This window comes from Heterodontus francisci, chromosome 23 (genome assembly GCF_036365525.1).
Source record: "Heterodontus francisci isolate sHetFra1 chromosome 23, sHetFra1.hap1, whole genome shotgun sequence".
In the NCBI taxonomy this organism is placed as follows: Eukaryota; Metazoa; Chordata; class Chondrichthyes; order Heterodontiformes; family Heterodontidae; genus Heterodontus; species Heterodontus francisci.
In genome coordinates, this window is record NC_090393.1 from 49,005,269 (window position 1) to 49,028,176 (window position 22,908).

At 42.6% G+C, this 22,908-nt stretch overlaps 1 protein-coding gene across 2 annotated transcripts in view; it reads right to left on the reverse strand.

Moving 5' to 3' along the window:
- acads (acyl-CoA dehydrogenase short chain) overlaps positions 1 to 22,908 on the reverse strand; it is a 261,122-nt gene that overhangs the window by 6,280 nt on the left and 231,934 nt on the right. For both annotated transcript variants that reach the window (XM_068055209.1, XM_068055208.1), the window contains one exon: positions 10,162 to 10,218. In XM_068055209.1, coding sequence (XP_067911310.1) covers positions 10,162 to 10,218 — 57 coding nt within the window. The remainder of the gene's footprint in view (positions 1 to 10,161; positions 10,219 to 22,908) is intronic.

Genomic DNA, 22,908 nt, shown 5'->3' on the forward strand with positions numbered 1-22,908 from the left:
ACGACAGAGATGATGTGCCCTCGAACCCACACCTTCTGACTCAGAGGCAAGAGTGCCACCAACTGAGCCAAGCTGACAATGAATTATATAATATATAACTAAGTAAGAAAAAACTGTTTTGTTTGAACCTGAAAGTTGTTGGAGTCACAGTGGCAGCATCTTGGTCAATAAGATTTTACCACACATTTTCCAGTAAATATTTTCCTCTATTAGCAAGTACTTGGTTTAACAAAGCTTTTCAACAGCTGTGATAGAGGCATTGTGGCTCAAGGTTTTCTTTCATCAGGTGAGGTTTGACATGTTCTAACCATGCAGAAAAATAGTATCAGTTTATAGAAAATAACAGATGGGTTTAGAATGTGAGAATAATAGGGTCAAAACACAGTTAGGGTGACAATGCACCACACAATAGCACCCAATCATGTTAATTGTCTTACTTTAAATGGGTTAATGCCACTGTTAACTTAGTAAAGGCACTCCATACAAAATGCCTTGTAGAACGAAAGCTGTAAATTTATATCATGCCATATTGCCTGTCCCATAGCATTTCACACTTGGTGAATTATTTGATAGGGTGACAAAATTGCATGCCACTCTCACCATTGATCTGTACAGTGTCGGTACAACATAGTGCAGTGTGTCAGGGAACTGTATTTTTTTCTCCTCTGATTAAAAACAGTGTATGCCTTTAAGACTCTGTTTTAAAACAGTGTGCCTTTAAAAACTATGAGGCACAATGTGCCAGCTGCGCCTGTCCCTAGGCCACAGCAGGAGAGAGAAGTCACATGGTGTACTGTAACAATTTGACTGTGTGTAAAAACCGGCTGAAACCAGTTTAGAGAGACATCAGCAAAGCGTGCTTACTGAAGGAAAGAGCTGTCTATTTCTTTCAACAGAAATTCTACAATGAGCTACAGCCGTGTTAATTGCCTAAGGAGGAAAAAAACCCTATGAAGAGACCATCTGTATTGCTGGAGTAAAGTTTCGACTGAGCGACTGTCAGTTTTAAAATCCGAGTGGACCCATTGCTATACTCCTTGTTTAAAAAACTGTTTGACTCCTGCTGCAGCCGAAGTGCTTTAAATGCCTATCTTAAAAAGACTGTTCATCAAATTCACGTGGATACTTCGAGTGGCATTTGATTATTTTTACACTAGGATACCTCACTAATCAGGAACGTAACCCACAAAGACTAACAACCCAGTTATTTATTTATTCTTAAGAAACAGTTAATTTTTAAAACATTTGTTTAAACCGATTAACCATTAGTTTTTGAGTGTATGTGTGTGAATGGGGGAGTTAGGTTAAAATACGAAGTTACAAGGTCTTTAGACTTAGTTTTATCTTAATAGTGTTTAAGACTTAGTTTTAATAAATAGTTAATTTGCTGTTGCCTAAAGATACCTGGTTTGGTCTATTTTATTCTGGGGTGACTAGAGTATTTAATTTGGCTGTTTTTCAGTTGGGTGGGAAAACTTTAATAATATGCTGCGACCTGTGGAGTGATGGAACTGAATTGACAGTGCATTGCTCCCACCCCGGTCGTAACAAGTGTTATTCTGACTGGGACTGCAGTGCCTTACAAATGCGCATTTCCGTTACAACTAACTGCTACACATTGACCAGATGGTCTCAGGATATGGTCAACGGTTATTCCAAACTAATCTTCCTTTTCAGGTACTGCCAGTGGAGACCCTTTCATGTTTTCATTTGACCCTTTTTAATATAATTTTATTTCTGCCTGGTGTTCAAATCAGTTTGGATGGGCTACCCTTCCTTGAGCCTTTAGGGCTCCCCTCCCTTTAAGGGAATGTACTTGCTTTCACCAATTTAAAAATTTCATTGGCCTGTCACAAAATAATTCTCATGTTAAACACATTTTAACTGTTACAAAAGCAAAATCCTACAGATGCTGGAAATCTGAAGTTCTGATGAAACGTCATTGACCTAAAGCATTAACTCTGTTTATCTCTCCACAGATGCTGCCTGACCTCCTGAGTATTTCCAGCATTTTCACATTTTTACTGTTACCCATTCCTATAGGTATTATCCTACATTTAATCACATTATAAGCTGCAATTTATCAGCTCATATATATATAACTGTTAGCATCCAAGTGAATGCATCTGAATTATATGCAATTTAATGACGAGAATTAGCTTTCCAAAAAAAAAATTCAGTCAAGATATCAGAAATCAGGGATACATTAATTTCCAGGATCTGTCTGTAAATAGAGAGCTCATCTTTCATGTGTAATAAATTGGCTGTTCGAGCAATTGCATTTCATTTATATTGTTAAGTGTTTCTAAAGCTTTCCTTTCATCTTTCAGATTTTATTAATGTGAGCAGCCAAACTAAATTTCTCTCCCAATGAAAGCTCCTGCTTTCACCTTTATACAATTCAGAATCCAGATTTCTTTATTATTCTGCATTAAATGTGTTTCGTGACTTTGCTTCAAACGTATCATTTATTTCAGAGCCAGCAGATGATTTAAATAAATTACAGGCACTAACAGATCCAATGTCACATTTCCTTATATTAGGTGACTCCAGCTAGCCTGTACACCCATTGACTCAGCATCATGCTTCTAGTTTGCTTTCCTATGCTTCAAAAAAAAGGAACTGTCTCAGGTTTTGGACAAAAATATATTTTTCATATAGAATCATAGAAAGTTTAAGGTACAGAAAGAGGCCACTTGGCCCATCGTGTTTGTGCCGGCCATAAAACGATCCACCTATTCTAATCCCACCTTCCAGCATTTGGTCTGTAGCCCTGCAGCTTACGGCACTTGAGTTGCATATCCAGACTCCTTTTGAATGAGTTGAGGGTCTCTGCCTCAACTACCCTTTGAGGTAGTGAGTTCCAGACCATCACCACCCTCTGGGTGAAAAAGGTTTTCCTCATCTCCCCTCTAATTTTTCTACCAATCACTTTAAATCTATGTCCCCTCGTCACTGACCTCTCTTCTAAGGTGAATAGACCCTTCACATCCACTCTATCCAGGCCCCTCAAAATTTTGTACATTTCAATCAGATCTCCCCTCATCCTTCTCTGTTCCAAGCAGAACATCCCCAGCCTATCCAATCTTTCCTCATAGCTGCATTTTTCCCGTCATGGCAACATCCTCATATATCTCTTCTGTACCCTCTCTAGTGCAATTACATCCTTTCTGTAATGAAGTGACCAGAACTGCACACAGTATTCAAAGTTGTGGCCTAACCAATGAGTTATACATTTCCAGCATAACTTCCTTGCTCTTGTATTCTATACCTCGGCTAATAAAGGAAAGGATTCCATATGCCTTAACCACCTTATTGACCTGTCCTGCTACTGTCAGGGATCTGAGGACATTCACTCCAAGGTCCCTCACTTCCTCTACACTTCTCAGTATTTTCCCATTAATCGTGTATTCCTTTGCCTTGTTTGACTGCCCCAAATGCATCACCTCACACTTCTCCAGGTTGAATTCCATTTGCCACTTTTCTGCCCATCTGACCAGACCATCAATATCTTCCTGCAGCCTTCAGCTATCCTCCTCGCTATCTACCACACGGCCAATCTTTGTGTTGTCCGCAAACTTCTTGATCATGCCCCCATTTACGTCCAAATCGTGAATATACACCACAAAAAGCAGGGGACCCAGTACTGAGCCCTGCGGAATGCCACTGGAAACAGTACCCCAGTTGATAAAACAGCCATCAACAATTACCCTTTGTTTCCTGCCACTGAGCCAATTTTGTATCCACCTTGCTGCATTTCCCTGGATTCCATGGGATTTTATTTTTTTAAACCAGTCTGCCATGTGGGACCTTGTCAAAAACCTTTCAAAATCCATGTAGACTACATCAACTGCACTACCCTCTTCCATTTTCCTGGTTATGTCTTCAAAAAATTTGATCAAGTTGGTCAAACAAGATCTTCCCTTAACAAATCCATTCTGACTATCCTTGATTAACCTGTGCCTTTCTCAGTGACAGTTTATCCTGTCTCTCAGAATAGATTCCAATAATTTGCCCACTACTGAGGTTAGACTGACTGGTGTATCCTTTGCTCCCTTTTTAAACAGAGGTACAACGTTAGCAATTCTCCAATCCTGCGGCATCACACCTGTATCCAGTGAGGACTGGAAAATGATGGTCAGACCCTCTGCTATTTCCTCTCTTGCTTCTTTTAACAGCCTAGGATACATTTCATCTGGCCCTGGTGATTTATCAACTTTCAAGGATGCTACTCCCATTAATACCTCCTCTCTCCCTATGTTTATCACATGCAATAGTTCACAGTCTTCCTCCTTAACTACAATATCTGCATCACCCCCCCCTTTTGTGAAGACAGACGCAAAGTATTCATTAAGAACCATACCAATATCTTCCACTCCTACGCATAGGTTACCTTTTTGGTCTTTTATGGGCCCTACTCTCTCCCTAGTTATCCTCTTACTCGTAATGTATTGACAGAGTATCTTTGGGTTCACCTTGGCTTGCTCGTCAATATTCTTTCATGCCCTCTCTTTGCTTTCCTAATTTCCTTTTTGATTTCACCCCTCCACTTCCTATACTCCTCTCGGCTTTCTGTAGTATTGAGTTCTCGGTGTAAAACATAAGCTTTCCTTTTCTGCCTCATCTTACCCTGTAAGCTCCTTGACATCCATGGGGCTCTAGATCTGGCCACCTCACCCTTTTTCTTTGTGGGAACATGCTTACCCTGAACCCCTTGAATCTCCCCTTTGAATGCCTCCCGCTGCTCTGATACTGATTTACCTTCAAGTAGCTGTTTCCAGTCCACTTTCGCTAAATCTCTCCTTAGTTTAGTAAAATTGGCCTTGCCCCAATTGAGAACTCGAACTCCTCTTCTATCTCTGTCCTTTTCCATAATTATGTTAAAACTGACTGAATTATGATCATTACCACAAAAATGCTTTCCCACTGCCACTCCTTCGACCTGCCCATCTTCATTTTCTAAAACGAAATCCAAAACTGTGCTCTCACTTGTTGGACTTGGACATACTGGGCAAAAACGTTTTCCTGAATGCACCACAAGAATTCTGCTTCCTCAATTCCTTTCACAGTAAAACCATCCCAGTTAATATTGGGGGAGTTAAAATACCCTACTATTACTGCCCTATTGTTCTTGCACTTCTCAGAAATCTGCCTACATATCTGCTCTTCTATCTCCCTCTGATTGTTTGGGGGTCTATAGAACACTCCCAGCAGCGTGATTGCCCCTTTTTTGTTCCTTAGCTCAATCTATATGGCCTCATTTGATGAACCTTCCAACATATCATCCCTCCTCACAGCTGTAATAAATTCCTTGACCAAAATTGCCACTCCCCCACATTTCATACTTTTAGTCAACAGTATTGACCCCAATATTAATATGAAGGTGGCTTCCTAGAGGGGATCAGGGTGGAATTGTATGGGGTAGATCCGGAAGTCAACTGAGCTGGTTGGAATCTGGGATCTAAGTTCAACTATACTGATTACTTTAGACTTCCAGGTTTCATGTCTCCACAGCAGGAGAATGTGGTAACGCGTGATGCAATCTCAGTTCTATTTAAAGAGACTGTCTACAAGTGGAAATTGGGGTGTTCAGGATGGTGAATGTAGAATAAGGGCAGCACCCAGAGAGAGTGACAACTTGCTAGAATTACTGTTAGGTGCAGTCAGGAGGAGGAAGGACATACTTTTCCCCAGCTATGGGAGGGAGAAACCTGCTGCTTTCACCAAGAAGGTGTGGTTGGAGGTAGCTGAGGAGGTAAACAGCAGCAACAGCGTGCCGAGTTCTTGGATGCAATGTACGAAGCAGTTTAATTACCTAACCAGGGCAGGAAAAAAAAAGTACATTTTCTGATCACCTACATCCTGTGCTTTAAACCCCACTCGCCCTTCAATCGGTCTTACTAAGCATTCTCCATCACATCACTCCTCACCCTCACTCAACTTCCAGTAGCACCCAGCCTTCACTTTCTATGCACTTCATCACCTCCCCATTTATGCATCCACCATTGAGAATCACTCCAATCTTTATGCAATGTGATGCATGTCTCATAGTCACCCTCACTGAATGTACTACCTCCATCAGGTAGTAGGTCTGTTTTTTCACTCTTGTAGGAGAAGAGAACACTAAACACATGGGAGAGGGACGGGACTGGAGGTGACCCACCACAAACAGTCCATCTCATTGATGCGGAGGAGGATGCCCTGAAGATAAGTGGCATATCCTTATCCTTCTTAATCGGAGATAGTGAGAACGGGATCTCCCAGATAGCTGGTGACAGAATTACAAGTATCTCTGACACACATCCGCTGACTACATTTCATCAATGACTGAAAAGATTGAGTATGGTGCTTGTCAAGGCTGTAACTTTGCCATGTAATCATATCCCTTTTTGCTCTCCAGGGCCTTCACACGCACAGGAAGTGTCGCAGGACATCCATGATTCCTCAGAGGACTTCATTCCTGCTGAAGATTCACCATAACAGGATGTACAGCCCTGCACAAACACAGAATTCACACTCCGGTGGGTCCACTTCAATGATTAGTTGGGTTTTCACCTGGTGATTCATAATACAAAAGTGAACACAAGTAGACACTGGTGGTAGAGAGTTGTAGAGTCTGTATCGCGGGGCGCAATCCTCTCCAAGCTCTGTTCAGCTGGACACGGATGGTGAATCTCAGGCGCCATCATAAAGAAGGAGAAATGAGAGATGCATCAGCAACTGAGCAAGGTATGAACTGATGTGCCACACACATTCTGCACAATAGTGGAGAGGATGGAGGAGTCCATCTCAATCATTAGCGGATTGGTGACACCAAAGAATTACAAGAATGTCTGTCATGGAGAGACTGGCTGCCTCCTTGAGGTTTCTTGCATGGCTCTACAGAATGACAGATACCTTATCCATGGGCTGCAGCAGAGTAGTAGGAGTGGAAGTGCTGGTGAAAGGGGGAATGGAAGTAAGAACTCCACTCAAAGCACTCCCACTTCTCACCCACTGCTCCCCCATCAGCCAGTATGGGAAATGCTGCGTCGTCTCCTGATGGCCGAGTCTGACTCTGCACAGGTGGAACAGTATTTGGCAGGGCCGTGAGGGCTCCAAAACTCAGAGCATAGGCTAAAGGCACCTCAGCAGTTAGGGCACAGATCTGCCTCTGCTGAAACCTCACAGGATGCGCCACATAGATGGGGTAGGAAGCATAAGTTAAAGAAATTGTAATTCTCCAAGGGTATACATATGCTTGTTTGACAAAATGTTATTTTTTTTATATAATGGCACATAAAATTTACTGATTAGCATCACTTCCACATCTTGGCCATTATTGTGTCCAAAGTGTAAACTCACCCTTTCACTTGTCTCATGCTGATCATCATTGCATTATGGGACCCATTGGGCAGATGTGCAATGGGTGGATGAGTGGTTGAAGGACTGTTTAATGCAAAGGATAGGGGTGGAGGGTGGTGCTGGTGTGGGAGCAGATCTCAGGATTTAATTTCTTATGTTTCACACTTGGCGAAACTTTGAGATATTAGGCTATCCCTGACAGCAATGTAATCAGCTAGTTTTGCAACAGGTGCCCCATCTTCCTTCTCCTCCTCTGAATGTGAATGATGTGCCCTTTTGTCCACCTCCACCTACAATCCTATCCTCTGCGCAACACTGGGCAGAATGCAGCATACCACAATCGTTCTGGACACCCTGGCTGGCGAATACTGAAGGGTGCCTCCAGACCTATCTTGGCACCCGAAGTGCATCGTTAACATTCCAGTGGCTCACTTGATGAAACACCTGGTGGTCATGTGGCTCTCATTGTAATGCTCTGGAGCATCATTGTTGGGGTTCCTCACAGGTGTCATGAGCCAAGTTTGAAGTGGGTATCCCTGGTCTCCTACAAGCAAGCCATTAAGTTTCCTTCCTGGAAGGAAAAGGTCTGGGATGTTGAATTGCTGCAGTAAAAAAGCATCATGATAAGTCCCAGGGAATCTGGCACTCATCCTCATGAACCCCTTCTTGTGGTTGCATAACAGCTGCACATTGATGGTTTATAAACCATGTTTTATAAACAGTCCTGGTTGCTGTGGCAGTGCTCTGATTGTTATGGGTGCGCAGTCAATGGCAGCATGTATCTCGGGTATCTAGTCAGAGAGGAGATGTCGAGTGCACTCTCATTCTGGCTTTTGTCAGCACAGAAAATTTACATAATTGTCGGCCCCGGCAAACAAGGCATCAGTAGCCTGCCTTATGGCTTTATGTGCAGCTGACTGGGAGATCCTGGAAATGACTTGGGTAGTGCCCTGGAAGGATTCGGAGGCAAAGAAGTTGAGTGCAATGGTCATTTTCACAGCCACTGGTAATGGGTAGCCACCAGGCCCAGCAGGGAGCAGGTCTTCTTCCAGGAAACTGCTGATGTCTGCCATCACCTGAGCTGACAACCTCAGCCTGTGGGAGCACTGCTCTTCTGAGAGGTCCAGGAAGCCAAGTCTCTGTTCGTAAACCCTGAGTCATGGGTAGTGCCTCCTGCGACCTCGTCACTTCTCCTGTGCACATGCTGATCCCATCACAGCATGTCCTCACTGCCATGAGTAGTGATGGTCTTCCTCTTCTGATGTGCTGTCAAACATATCCAAGGTGCTTCCCACCTTGATCTTGTCAATTTGAAATCCTCTAAGGCTGAAAAAAGCTGTATCCACTCAAGCCCTCCCTGCTAAATATTTGCCAGAGGAAACAGTCACCATCTGTAATAGTGAGCTTTTATTCAGATGGGACACTGATGAATTTGATTGAATACCCATCTGAACTACTGCTCAAACTCACCTCCATTTCCCTGGTCAATTTCATGAGCCCCAGGAAACCTGCACTGCACAAGTTAAATTTGGAGCCAAGTTAAATACAGTTTAAAAATACATCATTAAGGACTTTAGTTGTGCCAGTAAGTACCTGCTTTCATCCTATTATTAAATCCCCAACATTGGCGTATAAGTTTCTCGCCAGCATCCAAACGCAGCTCCATGCAGACTTGGACATGTTGGAGCCAGGTTGCGCTCCCACTCTAAAAATCAAAACTTTTAACCACCCCCCACTCCCACCCCACCTATTCTTGGGTTAGAATGCCCCCATTGTTTCTAACAAGCAATTAGAAAAAACATAATAATGTTTACACTTACATTATCATTTTTTTTAACTCCTTAAGCTATTAGGACCATAAAAATTCTTGTCTGCCTGGACCTATCAGCTGTTCGTTTGAAACTCATACTATAACACTAATTATTAGATAAATTTATTCAGATGTCAAACATGGCTTTCTTTCTGTAATAATGTAAACTGTTAGAATAAATAACAGAACACAATTTTAAATGCAAAAAAATTAACATTTCGTTGCATTTATCCATCATTCTATCCGTTCTACTATTCTTAGCCCTATTATCCTTAAATTTATTTTCACCCCTTTTCTAATTAAAACACTTGTATAATACTATTCTAATCTTATTACCTTTTGTTCAGCCATACTCAGCAACCGACAAACCATATGCTATACTGTATCTGTTGGAAACTTGTTTCTAAATGGAGACCCATGCATTGCAGTTGCTCATAAAGTTTGAAATATATATGAGTGAAGTGAGGGGCATCAAGATGTACAGATGTCAGTGCAGTGTCAGGGCATTAAAGTACTAATCTAGCATTTCCACTGCCTTGCCACATCACTGCTCTTGAATAATTTAGTCCGGAATCTAATACAATGGTCTACAGAAGCAGCAACGCAGACTAAATTATTTCCCAATTTAAAAAACAATGTACAAAGGGCTTTTATAAAGTTTCCCTGTTCTCCGCACTATTCCCCATTTGAGAGAGTGGGCAAGTGATAACCTATTGCTAGTACTGCTCTGTAGCCAGTCATTCAGAGGTGTACGACAGAAGCCCAGATAAATCAATCACAAATTTTCACTCCACATATCCCACTAAGAAAATAACTTGACTGCAGATCTGCGCCTGACCAAAATCATTGTGAAGGGAATATCATCGGGAACTTGTTATATAGGGAATCTGATCAGGACTTCATTGTGTAGGGAATTCTTGTTGCAAATTCGCACTCCGCCTGTGCATTAATGTTGGAGCACTTACACACAATGTCTAATGCACGTTTCAATCAAAACTAGCACTTACTTTATGAGCTATAGTTGTTGCAGCCTCAGAGGCTGCCAGTTTGGCCATTGCAGCTTCCTGTAAATCAGGAAAAAAAAAATCAAAATTCAATTACAGTGAACAAACATCTTTTTATACTATACAAAAAATATTCACTGTCTGTACTTTATTGCAAATTCCAATATTAAAATAGATGATACTGATCCGAAGTGAACTCTGAAGCCTTTTCAGGAATTTCTATCCCATTTTACATTTCAGAATTACATCAAGTAGAAGTGGTTCTGAACTATGTTGGGTGCTCAGGCATCTGCCCCAATTCTGTTGCTGGGTGGATTCCAAAGCAGTAGCAACAAAGAACCAACTGCACGTGTGCCAAGGCTGCTCCTGTGTGTTTGTTCAAAAGCTTTATATCATAATTTTCAGTTTCTGGCCAGGGTTTGCCCCACGGGCCTGGACGGATAGGCTCGGGTGCTTAGTTTGCTTGTAGCACTGCTGCCAGCTCCTTACACTTGCTGCCAGTGATTCTTGTTGTGGCACCACCTCATTTATTTTACAGCAAGTCAGGACTGCCATCAGCAACAATGCTGCAATATTAAATAGGCATAAGATGAATTGCAGCAAAATGTGTCTATTTTGCCCATGGCGCAAGATGTCCTGCAACTGGCATGCTTTTGAAATGTTCTGTGCTATAAGCAGATTACAAAAAAAAAATTACAAAAACCCCCAAGACTTTAAAAAATGTCAAAGTTTCACTAATGTGACACAGGCTACAATATCCCCTGGAGCTGATGCTGGCAATGTACCAGAAAATCAACAGATTTCAATAAATTTAAAATTTAAATTCTAAACTGGAATATAATGTGCAGCTTTTCAAGATTGTCACTACAGGGGCACGTAATAAACCACAGTCAACTGTAATGTTGCCACGTCCTGATTAACAGCACACACTCTGGACCACAGCAGTCCTACTATTACCTATATACCATTACACAGCTTCAGTTTCTGATTCTAATTCAGCAGCATGCACAAGCACTCTACATTAAGGAGAGAGAGAAAAATCATTTTTCATGCAGATTTATGTTCAGTTCTGATCTCTGAAGAATTTCATCTATCTTTCTTTTTTAAATGCTGTCTAACCTGTTTTGTATTTCACATCTGCCAACCACCAGTGTTTCATGGCGAGAGTCAGCATTTGGTGGGCCCAGTCAGCATGCTATCATCTTCCAACACAAAGCAATGCAACCAGGTCACCCTCCACCCTGCTCTCTCCTCCCAAGCCGCCGTACAGGTCCGATTCCTCCTTGCAAGATTTCCATTGCTAATGGTCTGGATTTCCTTCTCTGCTGGTGGGAACTTGTGTGTGAATGGGGATTTCCTGCCAACTGCACAGAGAGGCAGTAATCGCAGGAGTGGTGTTGAGAGTAGAAGCGGGACCCGTTTCCATTAGTACCAGATTCAGGTAAGAGTGGGTGGGGGCAGGAAATGAATGCTAAGGGAAGGAGACAAGAGAAAAGTTTTGCAGGTGGGGAAAGAATGCAAGGAAAGAGAATGGAGGAGGCAGTATGCATGGCAACGATATTCATTGTGTAGGGAATTCTTGTTGCAAATTCGCACCCCGCCTGTGCATTAATGTTGGAGCACTTACACACAATGTCTAATGCACGTTTCAATCAAAACTAGCTGATGAAAAACTATAGCACAGGGAAAGAATAGAATGCATGCTGAGGAGAGGGACCAAAATGCATGGCAACAGAATGCATGTGAGGGAAATGGTTGGTGGTGGTGGGCAGGTGAGGGGTGGGGGTAAACGTGTGGCTCTGGCACGCAGATGGCAAAGACCGAGGGAGCAGTATATCAATGCCAATGAAGTGGGAGGTAAATTCATTACAATATATGAAAGAGGGTTGGAGAAGAGAGTATCTCACGTTTAATTTAAAAGTTAAAAATGTTTCAGGGAACACACCCCTGGAAATGACCATGAAATTTTTCCAATAACATCTGTATTTCCCTTTAAGGCTTGTATGTTTGTCTTTTTATCCTACATTACAAATAAAGGAATGCTCTGAAAATACTTGTTGAACAACTTGTTTTCTACATCAGGACAGTTGTTAGCTTTTTCTAGATTGGCATAGATGATGTATTTCCAGTTGTATTTCTGATGCCAGCAATCACAACTTCCAGGCTGACGCTTAGCAGAAGGAAGTGTGACACTGTCAGAGATGCCATCTTTCAGATGAGACATTAAACCGAGGCCATGTCTGCCCTCTTAGGTGTAGATAATAGATACTATGATACCATTGGAAGAAAAGAAGGGGGTTCTCCCAGTACAAAAGAAAAATGCTGCAGATGCTGGCAATCTAAAACAAAAACAGAAAATGCTGGAAATACTCAGGTGGTCAGGCAGCATCTGTTTTTGTTTTAGTTTAGTTTAGTTTAGAGATACAGCACTGAAACAGGCCCTTCGGCACACCGAGTCTGTGCCGACCATCAACCACCCATTTATATTAATCCTACACTAACTCCATATTCCTACCACATCCCCACCTGTCCCTATATTTCCCTACCACCTACCTATACTAGGGGCAATTTATAATGGCCAATTTACCTATCAACCTGCAAGTCTTTTGGCATGTGGGAGGAAACCGGAGCACCCGGAGAAAACCCACGCAGACACAGGGAGAACTTGCAAACTCCACACAGGCAGTACCCAGAATTGAACCTGGGTCGCTGAAGCTGTGAGGCTGCAGTGCTAACCACTGCGCCACTGTGCCGCCCACATGTACACATGCCCCTTTGTACCATGAAACCGTTTGTCATTTAATTTCTCCTGTCCTCTACCCTATCACAGACCTTCCCTTTTGTTCTTCTTCCCCCGCCCCCTGCCCCGCCTTTTCACTTGCTCAAAACCCTTTGCATTTCTAACTTTTGCCAGTTCTGATGAAAGGTCACATGGACCTGAAACGTTAACTGTTTCTCTCACCACAGGTGCTGTCTGACCTACTGAGTTCTCCCGGTATCATGGCTAATATTTATCCATCAACCAACATCAGATTATCTGGTCATTTATTTCATTGCTGTTTGTAGGACCTTGCTGTGCACAAATTGACTGTTGCATTTCCCTATATTACAACAGTGGCTGCACTTCAAAAGTACTTAATTGCCTGTGAAGCACTTTGGGATGTCCTGAAGTCATGAAATGTGCCACATAAAATTCAAGTTTTTTCATTTATTTTTCTCTACAAGAGATTGTCTGTTTTATTGGATAGGCAGAGACCTATTTACACAATAAAAATTATTTTTCTACATTTGTAATGCCATTCCAAAATACAACAATTACCAATAAAAAAATGATGTGGATCTTATCTACAACTAACTCTCATCAGGACTTTGGCAGCATTTTTCTAATCCACACTGACAAATTTCTTGTAATTGGGGATTATATTTACCTACGATTTCTTTATCTATAAACGCAAGTCACACAGGGGAACAAGGTACTTTATATTCCATTACAGACAATCAAGCCTTTGAAAAGGCAAGGTGAGCTTACTCTGACTGCTGAAAATGCTTTGAGTACACCCTCAGGTGCAAATTGCATCTGACAGCACGGTGAAATACCAGCTCAGTTTGGCAAATTTCGCACAAATCCTCTCAATTCTAATGCCTGCTATCCAAATAATGGTGTTTTCTGATCTAATAAATAAAACGAGCCTGACAATCAGCCTCCCAAACTCTCAAAAAGTCACAGTATAAACCACAAAGCAGCAAAGTTACAGATTTAGATGTTTTCACCAATTAAATTCCTTCTGGAGAGATAAGGCTTAGTTTGACCTTGAATCCCACTCGCAGCTTTAAAAGGAATTGACTTACTGAGAGCAAGTTATCTTCCTTGATCACATATAATCCAAATACCAATCAGGGAAGCTGAACTGCTCTGCTGCCAAGAGATGTTACGGATAAGAAACTGTTGCCCTTCTAACCCAAATGCAATATTTTAGGATGTAGGATCTAATGTTTCAGGGACGGCATGCTTTCTGCTCTGGGCTTGGCTCAGCGTTTTCATTTTTTAAATTCCAGGAAAACTTTGAATTGTTCTGTAAAGAGTATTTAGAAATAACAGGAAAAAGAAATCTTCAGTAACGACAACATCCCTCCCCCCCCCACTACCCCTGTCCCCACCGCTACAATGTACACATAATAGCATGGTCTATTTTAAATAAGACTTACACTCTAATCAGCCAGTTATATCTCAGTTATCATTGCAGGGTAAATTGAGTGTAGTCAGTGTTGGCCTTGGCTCAGTTGGTAGCACTCTTGCTGCTGAGTCAGAAGGATGTGGGTTTGCCTCTCAATCCAGAGACTTGATAATGCGAAATCGAGGCTGACACTTCAGTATAGTACTGAGGAAATGCTGCACTGTCAGAGGTGCCATCTTTTGGATGAGTTGCTAAACTGAGGCCCCATTTGCTGTTTCAGATGGTGTAAAAGATGCCACAGCACATCAAAAAACAGCAGGGGCGTTCTCTTCAGTATCAATATTTATCCTTCAACCACCATCCCTAAAACAGATTATCCGGTCATTATCAGATTGCTGTTTGCAGAACCTTGCCGTGTGCAAATTGGCATTTGTACACTTCAAAAGAACTTTTATTGGATGTAAAGTACTTTGGGATGTCCTGAGATTAGGAAAGATGCTACATAAATGCAAGTCCTTTTCTTCGTGGTTAGCCAAATTGAAGTAGATAGGAGTCGAGAGACGAGCTCCAGGAGGCAGCCTTGCGCAGGCTGCAGTATAACTTCGAAACATCATTTTCAGATTTTTAAAGTTAGCAGAGAGCAGTAAAATTAAACAATTTCTGGCAGGTTGGGGAATGGGCCCAGGTCTGTGAATGCATGCTCACTGTTCTGTCTCCCAGTGCAGAGATGGTGACATTGTACAAACTTTGGTCACTCGGCCATGGATCACTCTCAAGGATGCTGGTCGTGAACTGATATGTACCGGCAAACCAAGGGAAGCTAGTAATTGTTAGGCAGAAAGAGCTATCTAATTAGTCCCACTCCCCTGCTCTTTCCCCATAGCCCTGCAACTTTTTCCTGCTCAAGTATATATCCAATTCCCTTTTGAAAGTTATTATTGAATCTGCTTCCACAACCCTTTGCAGAGGGTTCACAGTTATCCCTAATTGCTGTAATCTGCAGACTTGAATTTACGCAGAGACACCATCATCTTGGTATTGGCAGTATGGAACATAGAACAGAGCATTTACATAACTGTCTTTGAATAACTGAAAGAATCAAGATTTTTAGAACAGCTCCCATCCATTTTAAAGGGCCATATGCTCGTGAGGTGCACAAGTGTTTTAAGATTCATGACTATGGATATAAACAACTGTTTAGTGTTGTTACAAGTCCACACAATGGCCTCATTGATTGGAAAAGTGGCAGAGGCCACTGGATGTTGAGAATTGGGAATGCTTTGTGTTGGAAGACTAAGTTGTGTCTATGCTTTTAAGGGGCAGCAGGACAGTGACTACTTGCCTGTTCTTCTGCCTCATTTTTAGTGGAGTGTAAGGCAAGAAATTGACTTAACTGAGTCTAAACCAAGCCCAAGACTGTCTAGGGAATTAATTCAGTGGCTGAAGCTGTATGGACTTTTGAGTGTGGATCTTGGGATTTGTCGCATTGAAGTTATCCGTGAAATTCAAAGTTGACTTGAAGACTGTTTCCATGAATTGCATGTGGAAATGGGACTCAAACATTTGATTAGCAAGGGTGAAAATCCGGCCTGTTACATCTAGAATCTAACTGTAGAATCTGTATTGCATTTAGTTTGAGTTTTGCAAATTTTCAAAGTGGCACAATAAAATTATGAAGATGAGCAATTTGAAAAGGTTGAGAATAAAGAACACAAAAGGGCAGGTTTGAATTGAGTGAAAGTATAACTTTCAGCAGTATTTTATGCTAGTTTTGAGAGTACATAAATGTAGCAAAACAAAGGCACTTTAGTATTCAACTACAACTTTCGAACAGCTATGTAGCAGTTACTTTAACTGAGGGAATTTTAAAAGGTTCTCAATGCTTTTGAATTTTCATGGTTTTTGGGTTACAGAGGACTGAAATCCAACAGGATTTCCAACTAGATAATGGCAGTAACACAGCATACTGAAAAGATGCCATATGTTCTTATTAATTCTTTAAAGCATTATTGTGGGATTTAAACTGAATTGTGTGAGAAAATAAAATGCTTACAGAAAGAACTTAAACTTATATAACCCCTTGCAAGACCTTTTTTTAATTATTCATTCACGGGATGTGTGCAATCACTGGTAAGGCCAGCATTTGTGGCCCATTCCCACTGCCCTTGAGAAGGTGGTGGTGAGCTGCCTTCTTCATTACAACGGAGTGGCTCGCTAGGCCGTTTCAGATGGCAAAGCCAACGCCATTGTTGTGGATCTGGAGTCACATATAGGCCAGGCGAAGACATTAATGAACCAGATGGGTTTTTATGGCAATCTGGTAATTTCATGGCCACCATTGCTGATATGAGCTTTTTATTCCAGATTTATTTAATTAACTGAATTTAAATTTCCCAGCAGCTGCAGTAGGATTTGAACTCTTGTCTCTGGATCATTAGTCCAGGCCCCTGGATTATCAGCCCAGTAACATAACCACTACACTCCCATATCCAAAAGCTCTGCACAGCCAATGAAGTACTTTTGAAGTATTCCCTTAAACCCAAAGCTGGTGTAGGGATCGGAATCTCCACTTGTACCAACTGCCTGTGTTCTGTATTTTGGAGTCAATACATTGTCCTATTAGATTCAGATCTGAAGGCAAGGCTGTTTAAAATGTGATAATTTGCAACATTATGCTACTATTCATATCATTCCTGGTAAGGATGGGCACTGACTGCAGTACAAAAGCTACCTGTGCATGACACTATCACAAGGGACATGTGTTTGAAGCTAGAAACAAACTCTGCCATCTAGCTGAACAATCATTCAGACTAAGCTTCCGCAAAGGCATGATTTCCATTTTCAGGTATAAACCAGCTCTAATTCTGTTTGCAGTGCTTTTGGTCTTGCTTGAGTGTTAACTTTAACATCGTTAATAGCAATCAATTCTCTGGGCTAACCTCATTCTCATAACTATTCACCACTCCCAGGTGGGTCTAAGAATGACAGCACTGGTAACAGAACAAAGGTGCATGCAAGTCAAATTTGAAGGGATAGGGACAATTAACAGTAAGTGTAACAAGAAGGGGGATAAAATTTAGAAAGAATCTGGAGAACATTAAAAGGCATCTTGAACCATCAGCAACCTTTGCTGAGACTCGAGAAGCAGGGAACTAAGAAGTAGCAAACTCCCTTGAAGGGAAAGGGACCTCGAGGTACAGGCATGAGTCTGCAGACAAGTGACAGCACAGACCAGCACCTGGACTCCTCTTTGCCAGCTGTTGAAATCGAAGTGTTGCAACATTAGATGCTTGCAAGGGGAGTTTTCAGTGGTCCTATTCCAAAGGACAATCCCATAAGTCAATTTAGAAAGACCAGGCACATTTCAGATCACAACAGACCATTACTGGCCCTGCATATGTGCAAGCTCTATGTTGCATTGTTGCCGCAGGTGTCCTTGCAGCAGATAGCACAACTTGGGATCCACCCCTCTGCTGATACAGTCTGAGAAGACATGTTCCAATTCTCAATCCCAATTCCCACAGATTTGGTTAGGGGCATCTTGGCAGGTGTATTCAAACAGGGAACAGTGGCTGCTGATCACGCTGGCATACCTTCCTTGATGTAGTATCATGTAAAGCATGGCATGCTGTGATTGGGTTGCAACAGTATAATCTTCCAGCATACGCATTAGTCAGGTATTCACATATCACTATGAAGGCACGAGAGCTCTGCTGATGCAGTTTCCTTTGAGAAGCGAAGACTCCACCAACAGTGTCTGCCAAAGTGAATTATTCTATCTCTCTGCATCTGTTGGGGGCTAATGCCAACAGAATATCACAAAGCAAATCTTGGGAAGTCTTAAATGTTTGGCTACCCTCCAGAGTATGACAGTTCAAAGGTTAAAAGGATCCCTAGTGATAAATTCTTTTGTACCCTCATTTCAATGGAAATGAAAATTGAATGGTTTTCACAACAGGCACCCGATCCGTCGCAACGGAAAGTTGAAATTCTATCCCAGTGAATCACAACCCACTAAAATTCCAGGCAAGGGCAGTACATAGGTGATTTGTCACGGTTCATACATTATATGGCTGAGTTCAAAAATATTTATCACATTAATAAATACATCCCAAATCCAGGAGACCGAAGCCTAATTAATTTTGCAGGAATAATGTGGGGACCTAAGTTTACAATAAGGGAGGTGGTGTGTAGGGGAGAGGCTTCATTTGAACAAGAGTGGGGAGAGCGGGGAGAGGTTTCATTGGAAAAAGATCACAAGAGCGGGGAGAGGTTTCATTTGAAAAAGATCACAAGAGCTGGCAGAGGCTTCATTTGAAAAAGAGCACAAGAGCGGGCAGAGGCTTCATTTGAAAAAGAGCACAAGAGCGGGGAGAGGTTTCATTTGAAAAAGATCACAAGAGCGGGGAGAGGTTTCATTTGAAAAAGAGCACAAGAGCGGGGAGAGGTTTCATTTGAAAAAGAGCACAAGAGCGGGGAGAGGTTTCATTTGAAAAAGAGCACAAGAGCGGGCAGAGGCTTCGTTTGAAAAAGAGCACAAGAGCGGGGAGAGGTTTCATTTGAAAAAGATCACAAGAGCGGGGAGAGGTTTCATTTGAAAAAGAGCACAAGAGTGGGGAGAGGTTTCATTTGAAAAAGAGCTCAAGAGCCGAGAGAGGCTTCATTTGAAAAAGAGCACAAGAGCGGGCAGAGGCTTCATTTGAAAAAGAGCACAAGAGCGGGGAGAGGTTTCATTTGAAAAAGATCACAAGAGCGGGGAGAGGTTTCATTTGAAAAAGAGCACAAGAGCGGGGAGAGGTTTCATTTGAAAAAGAGCACAAGAGCGGGAAGAGGCTTCATTTGAAAAAGAGGACAAGAGCGGGGAGAGGTTTCATTTGAAAAAGAGGACAAGAGCGGGGAGAGGTTTCATTTGAAAAAGAGCACAAGAGCGGGGAGAGGTTTCATTTGAAAAAGAGCACAAGAGCGGGGAGAGGTTTCATTTGAAAAAGATCACAAGAGCAGGGAGAGGCTTCATTTGAAAAAGAGCACAAGAGCGGGGAGAGGTTTCATTTGAAAAAGATCACAAGAGCGGGGAGAGGCATCATTTGAAAAAGAGCACAAGAGCGGAGAGAGGCTTCATTTGAAAAAGAGCACAAGAGAGGGGAGAGGCATCATTTGAAAAAGAGGACAAGAGCGGGGAGAGGCTTCAGTTGAAAAAGAGCACAAGAGCGGTGAGAGGCTTCATTTGAAAAAGAGCACAAGAGCGGGGAGAGGTTTCATTTGAAAAAGATCACAAGAGCGGGGAGAAGTTTCATTTGAAAAAGAGCACAAGAGCGGGGAGAGGTTTCATTTGAAAAAGAGCACAAGAGCCGGGAGAGGCTTCATTTGAAAAAGAGCACAAGAGCGGGCAGAGGCTTCATTTGAAAAAGAGCACAAGAGCGGGGAGAGGTTTCATTTGAAAAAGATCACAAGAGCGGGGAGAGGTTTCATTTGAAAAAGAGCACAAGAGCGGGGAGAGGTTTCATTTGAAAAAGAGCACAAGAGCGGGGAGAGGTTTCATTTGAAAAAGATCACAAGAGCGGGGAGAGGCTTCATTTGAAAAAGAGCACAAGAGCGGGGAGAGGTTTCATTTGAAAAAGATCACAAGAGCGGGGAGAGGCTTCATTTGAAAAAGAGCAAAAGAGCGGGGAGAGGTTTCATTTGAAAAAGATCACAAGAGCGGGGAGAGGCATCATTTGAAAAAGAGCACAAGAGCGGGGAGAGGCTTCATTTGAAAAAGAGGACAAGAGCGGGGAGAGGCTTCATTTGAAAAAGAGCACAAGAGCGGGGAGAGGTTTCATTTGAAAAAGAGCACAAGAGCGGGGAGAGGCTTCATTTGAAAAAGAGCACAAGAGCGGGGAGAGGCATCATTTGAAAAAGAGGACAAGAGCGGGGAGAGGCTTCATTTGAAAAAGAGGACAAGAGCGGGGAGAGGCTTCATTTGAAAAAGAGCACAAGAGCGGGGAGAGGCTTCATTTGAAAAAGAGGACAAGTGCGGGGAGAGGCTTCATTTGAAAAAGAGCACAAGAGCGGGGAGAGGCATCATTTGAAAAAGAGCACAAGAGCGGGGAGAGGTTTCATTTGAAAAAGAGGACAAAAGCGGGGAGAGGTTTCATTTGAAAAAGATCACAAGAGCGGGGAGAGGTTTCATTTGAAAAAGAGGACAAGAGCAGGGAGAGGTTTCATTTGAAAAAGAGGACAAGAGTGGGGAGAGGTTTCATTTGAAAAAGAGCACAAGAGCGGGGAGAGGTTTCATTTGAAAAAGATCACAAGAGCGATAAGAGGTTTCATTTGAAAAAGAGGACAAAAGCGGGGAGAGGTTTCATTTGAAAAAGATCACAAGAGCGGGGAGAGGTTTCATTTGAAAAAGAGGACAAGAGCGGGGAGAGGTTTCATTTGAAAAAGAGCACAAGAGCGGGGAGAGGTTTCATTTGAAAAAGAGCACAAGAGCGGGGAGAGGTTTCATTTGAAAAAGAGGACAAGAGCGGGGAGAGGTTTCATTTGAAAAAGAGGACAAGAGCGGGGAGAGGTTTCATTTGAAAAAGAGGACAAGAGCGGGGAGAGGTTTCATTTGAAAAAGATCACAAGAGCGGGGAGAGGTTTCATTTGAAAAAGAGGACAAAAGCGGGGAGAGGTTTCATTTGAAAAAGAGGACAAAAGCGGGGAGAGGTTTCATTTGAAAAAGATCACATGAGCGGGGAGAGGTTTCATTTGAAAAAGAGGACAAAAGCGGGGAGAGGTTTCATTTGAAAAAGATCACAAGAGCGGGGAGAGGTTTCATTTGAAAAAGAGGACAAGAGCGGGGAGAGGTTTCATTTGAAAAAGAGGACAAAAGCGGGGAGAGGTTTCATTTGAAAAAGATCACAAGAGCGGGGAGAGGTTTCATTTGAAAAAGAGGACAAAAGCGGGGAGAGGTTTCATTTGAAAAAGATCACAAGAGCGGGGAGAGGTTTCATTTGAAAAAGAGGACAAAAGCGGGGAGAGGTTTCATTTGAAAAAGAGCACAAGAGCGGGGAGAGGTTTCATTTGAAAAAGAGCACAAGAGCGGGGAGAGGTTTCATTTGAAAAAGAGGACAAGAGCGGGGAGAGGTTTCATTTGAAAAAGATCACAAGAGCGGGGAGAGGCTTCATTTGAAAAAGAGCACAAGAGCGGGCAGAGGTTTCATTTGAAAAAGAGGACAAGAGCGGGGAGAGGCTTCATTTGAAAAAGAGCACAAGAGCGGGGAGAGGTTTCATTTGAAAAAGATCACAAGAGCGGGGAGAGGCATCATTTGAAAAAGAGCACAAGAGCGGGGAGAGGCTTCATTTGAAAAAGAGGACAAGAGCGGGGAGAGGCTTCATTTGAAAAAGAGCACAAGAGCGGTGAGAGGCTTCATTTGAAAAAGAGCACAAGAGCTGGGAGAGGCTTCATTTGAAAAAGATCACAAGAGCGGGGAGAGGCATCATTTGAAAAAGAGGACAAGAGCGGGGAGAGGCTTCATTTGAAAAAGAGGACAAGAGCGGGGAGAGGCTTCATTTGAAAAAGAGCACAAGAGCGGGGAGAGGCTTCATTTGAAAAAGAGCACAAGAGCGGGGAGAGGCATCATTTGAAAAAGAGCACAAGAGCGGGGAGAGGCATCATTTGAAAAAGAGCACAAGAACGGTGAGAGGTTTCATTTGAAAAAGAGGACAAGAGCGGGGAGAGGTTTCATTTGAAAAAGAGCACAAGTGCGGGGAGAGGCTTCATTTGAAAAAGAGCACAAGAGCGGGGAGAGGCATCATTTGAAAAAGAGCACAAGAGAGGGGAGAGGCTTCATTTGAAAAAGAGCACAAGAGAGGGGAGAGGCATCATTTGAAAAAGAGCACAAGAGCGGGGAGAGGTTTCATTTGAAAAAGATCACAAGAGCGGGGAGAAGTTTCATTTGAAAAAGAGCACAAGAGCGGGGAGAGGTTTCATTTGAAAAAGAGCACAAGAGCGGTGAGAGGCTTCATTTGAAAAAGAGCACAAGAGCGGGGAGAGGCTTCATTTGAAAAAGATCACAAGAGCGGGGAGAGGCATCATTTGAAAAAGAGGACAAGAGCGGGGAGAGGCTTCATTTGAAAAAGAGGACAAGAGCGGGGAGAGGCTTCATTTGAAAAAGAGCACAAGAGCGGGGAGAGGCTTCATTTGAAAAAGAGCACAAGAGCGGGGAGAGGCATCATTTGAAAAAGAGCACAAGAGCGGGGAGAGGCATCATTTGAAAAAGAGCACAAGAACGGTGAGAGGTTTCATTTGAAAAAGAGGACAAGAGCGGGGAGAGGTTTCATTTGAAAAAGATCACAAGAGCGGGGAGAGGCTTCATTTGAAAAAGAGCACAAGAGCGGGGAGAGGTTTCATTTGAAAAAGAGCACAAGAGCGGGGAGAGGTTTCATTTGAAAAAGAGCACAAGAGCGGGGAGAGGTTTCATTTGAAAAAGATCACAAGAGCGGGGAGAGGCATCATTTGAAAAAGAGCACAAGAGCGGGGAAAGGCTACATTTGAAAAAGAGGACAAGAGCGGGGAGAGGCTTCATTTGAAAAAGAGCACAAGAGCGGTGAG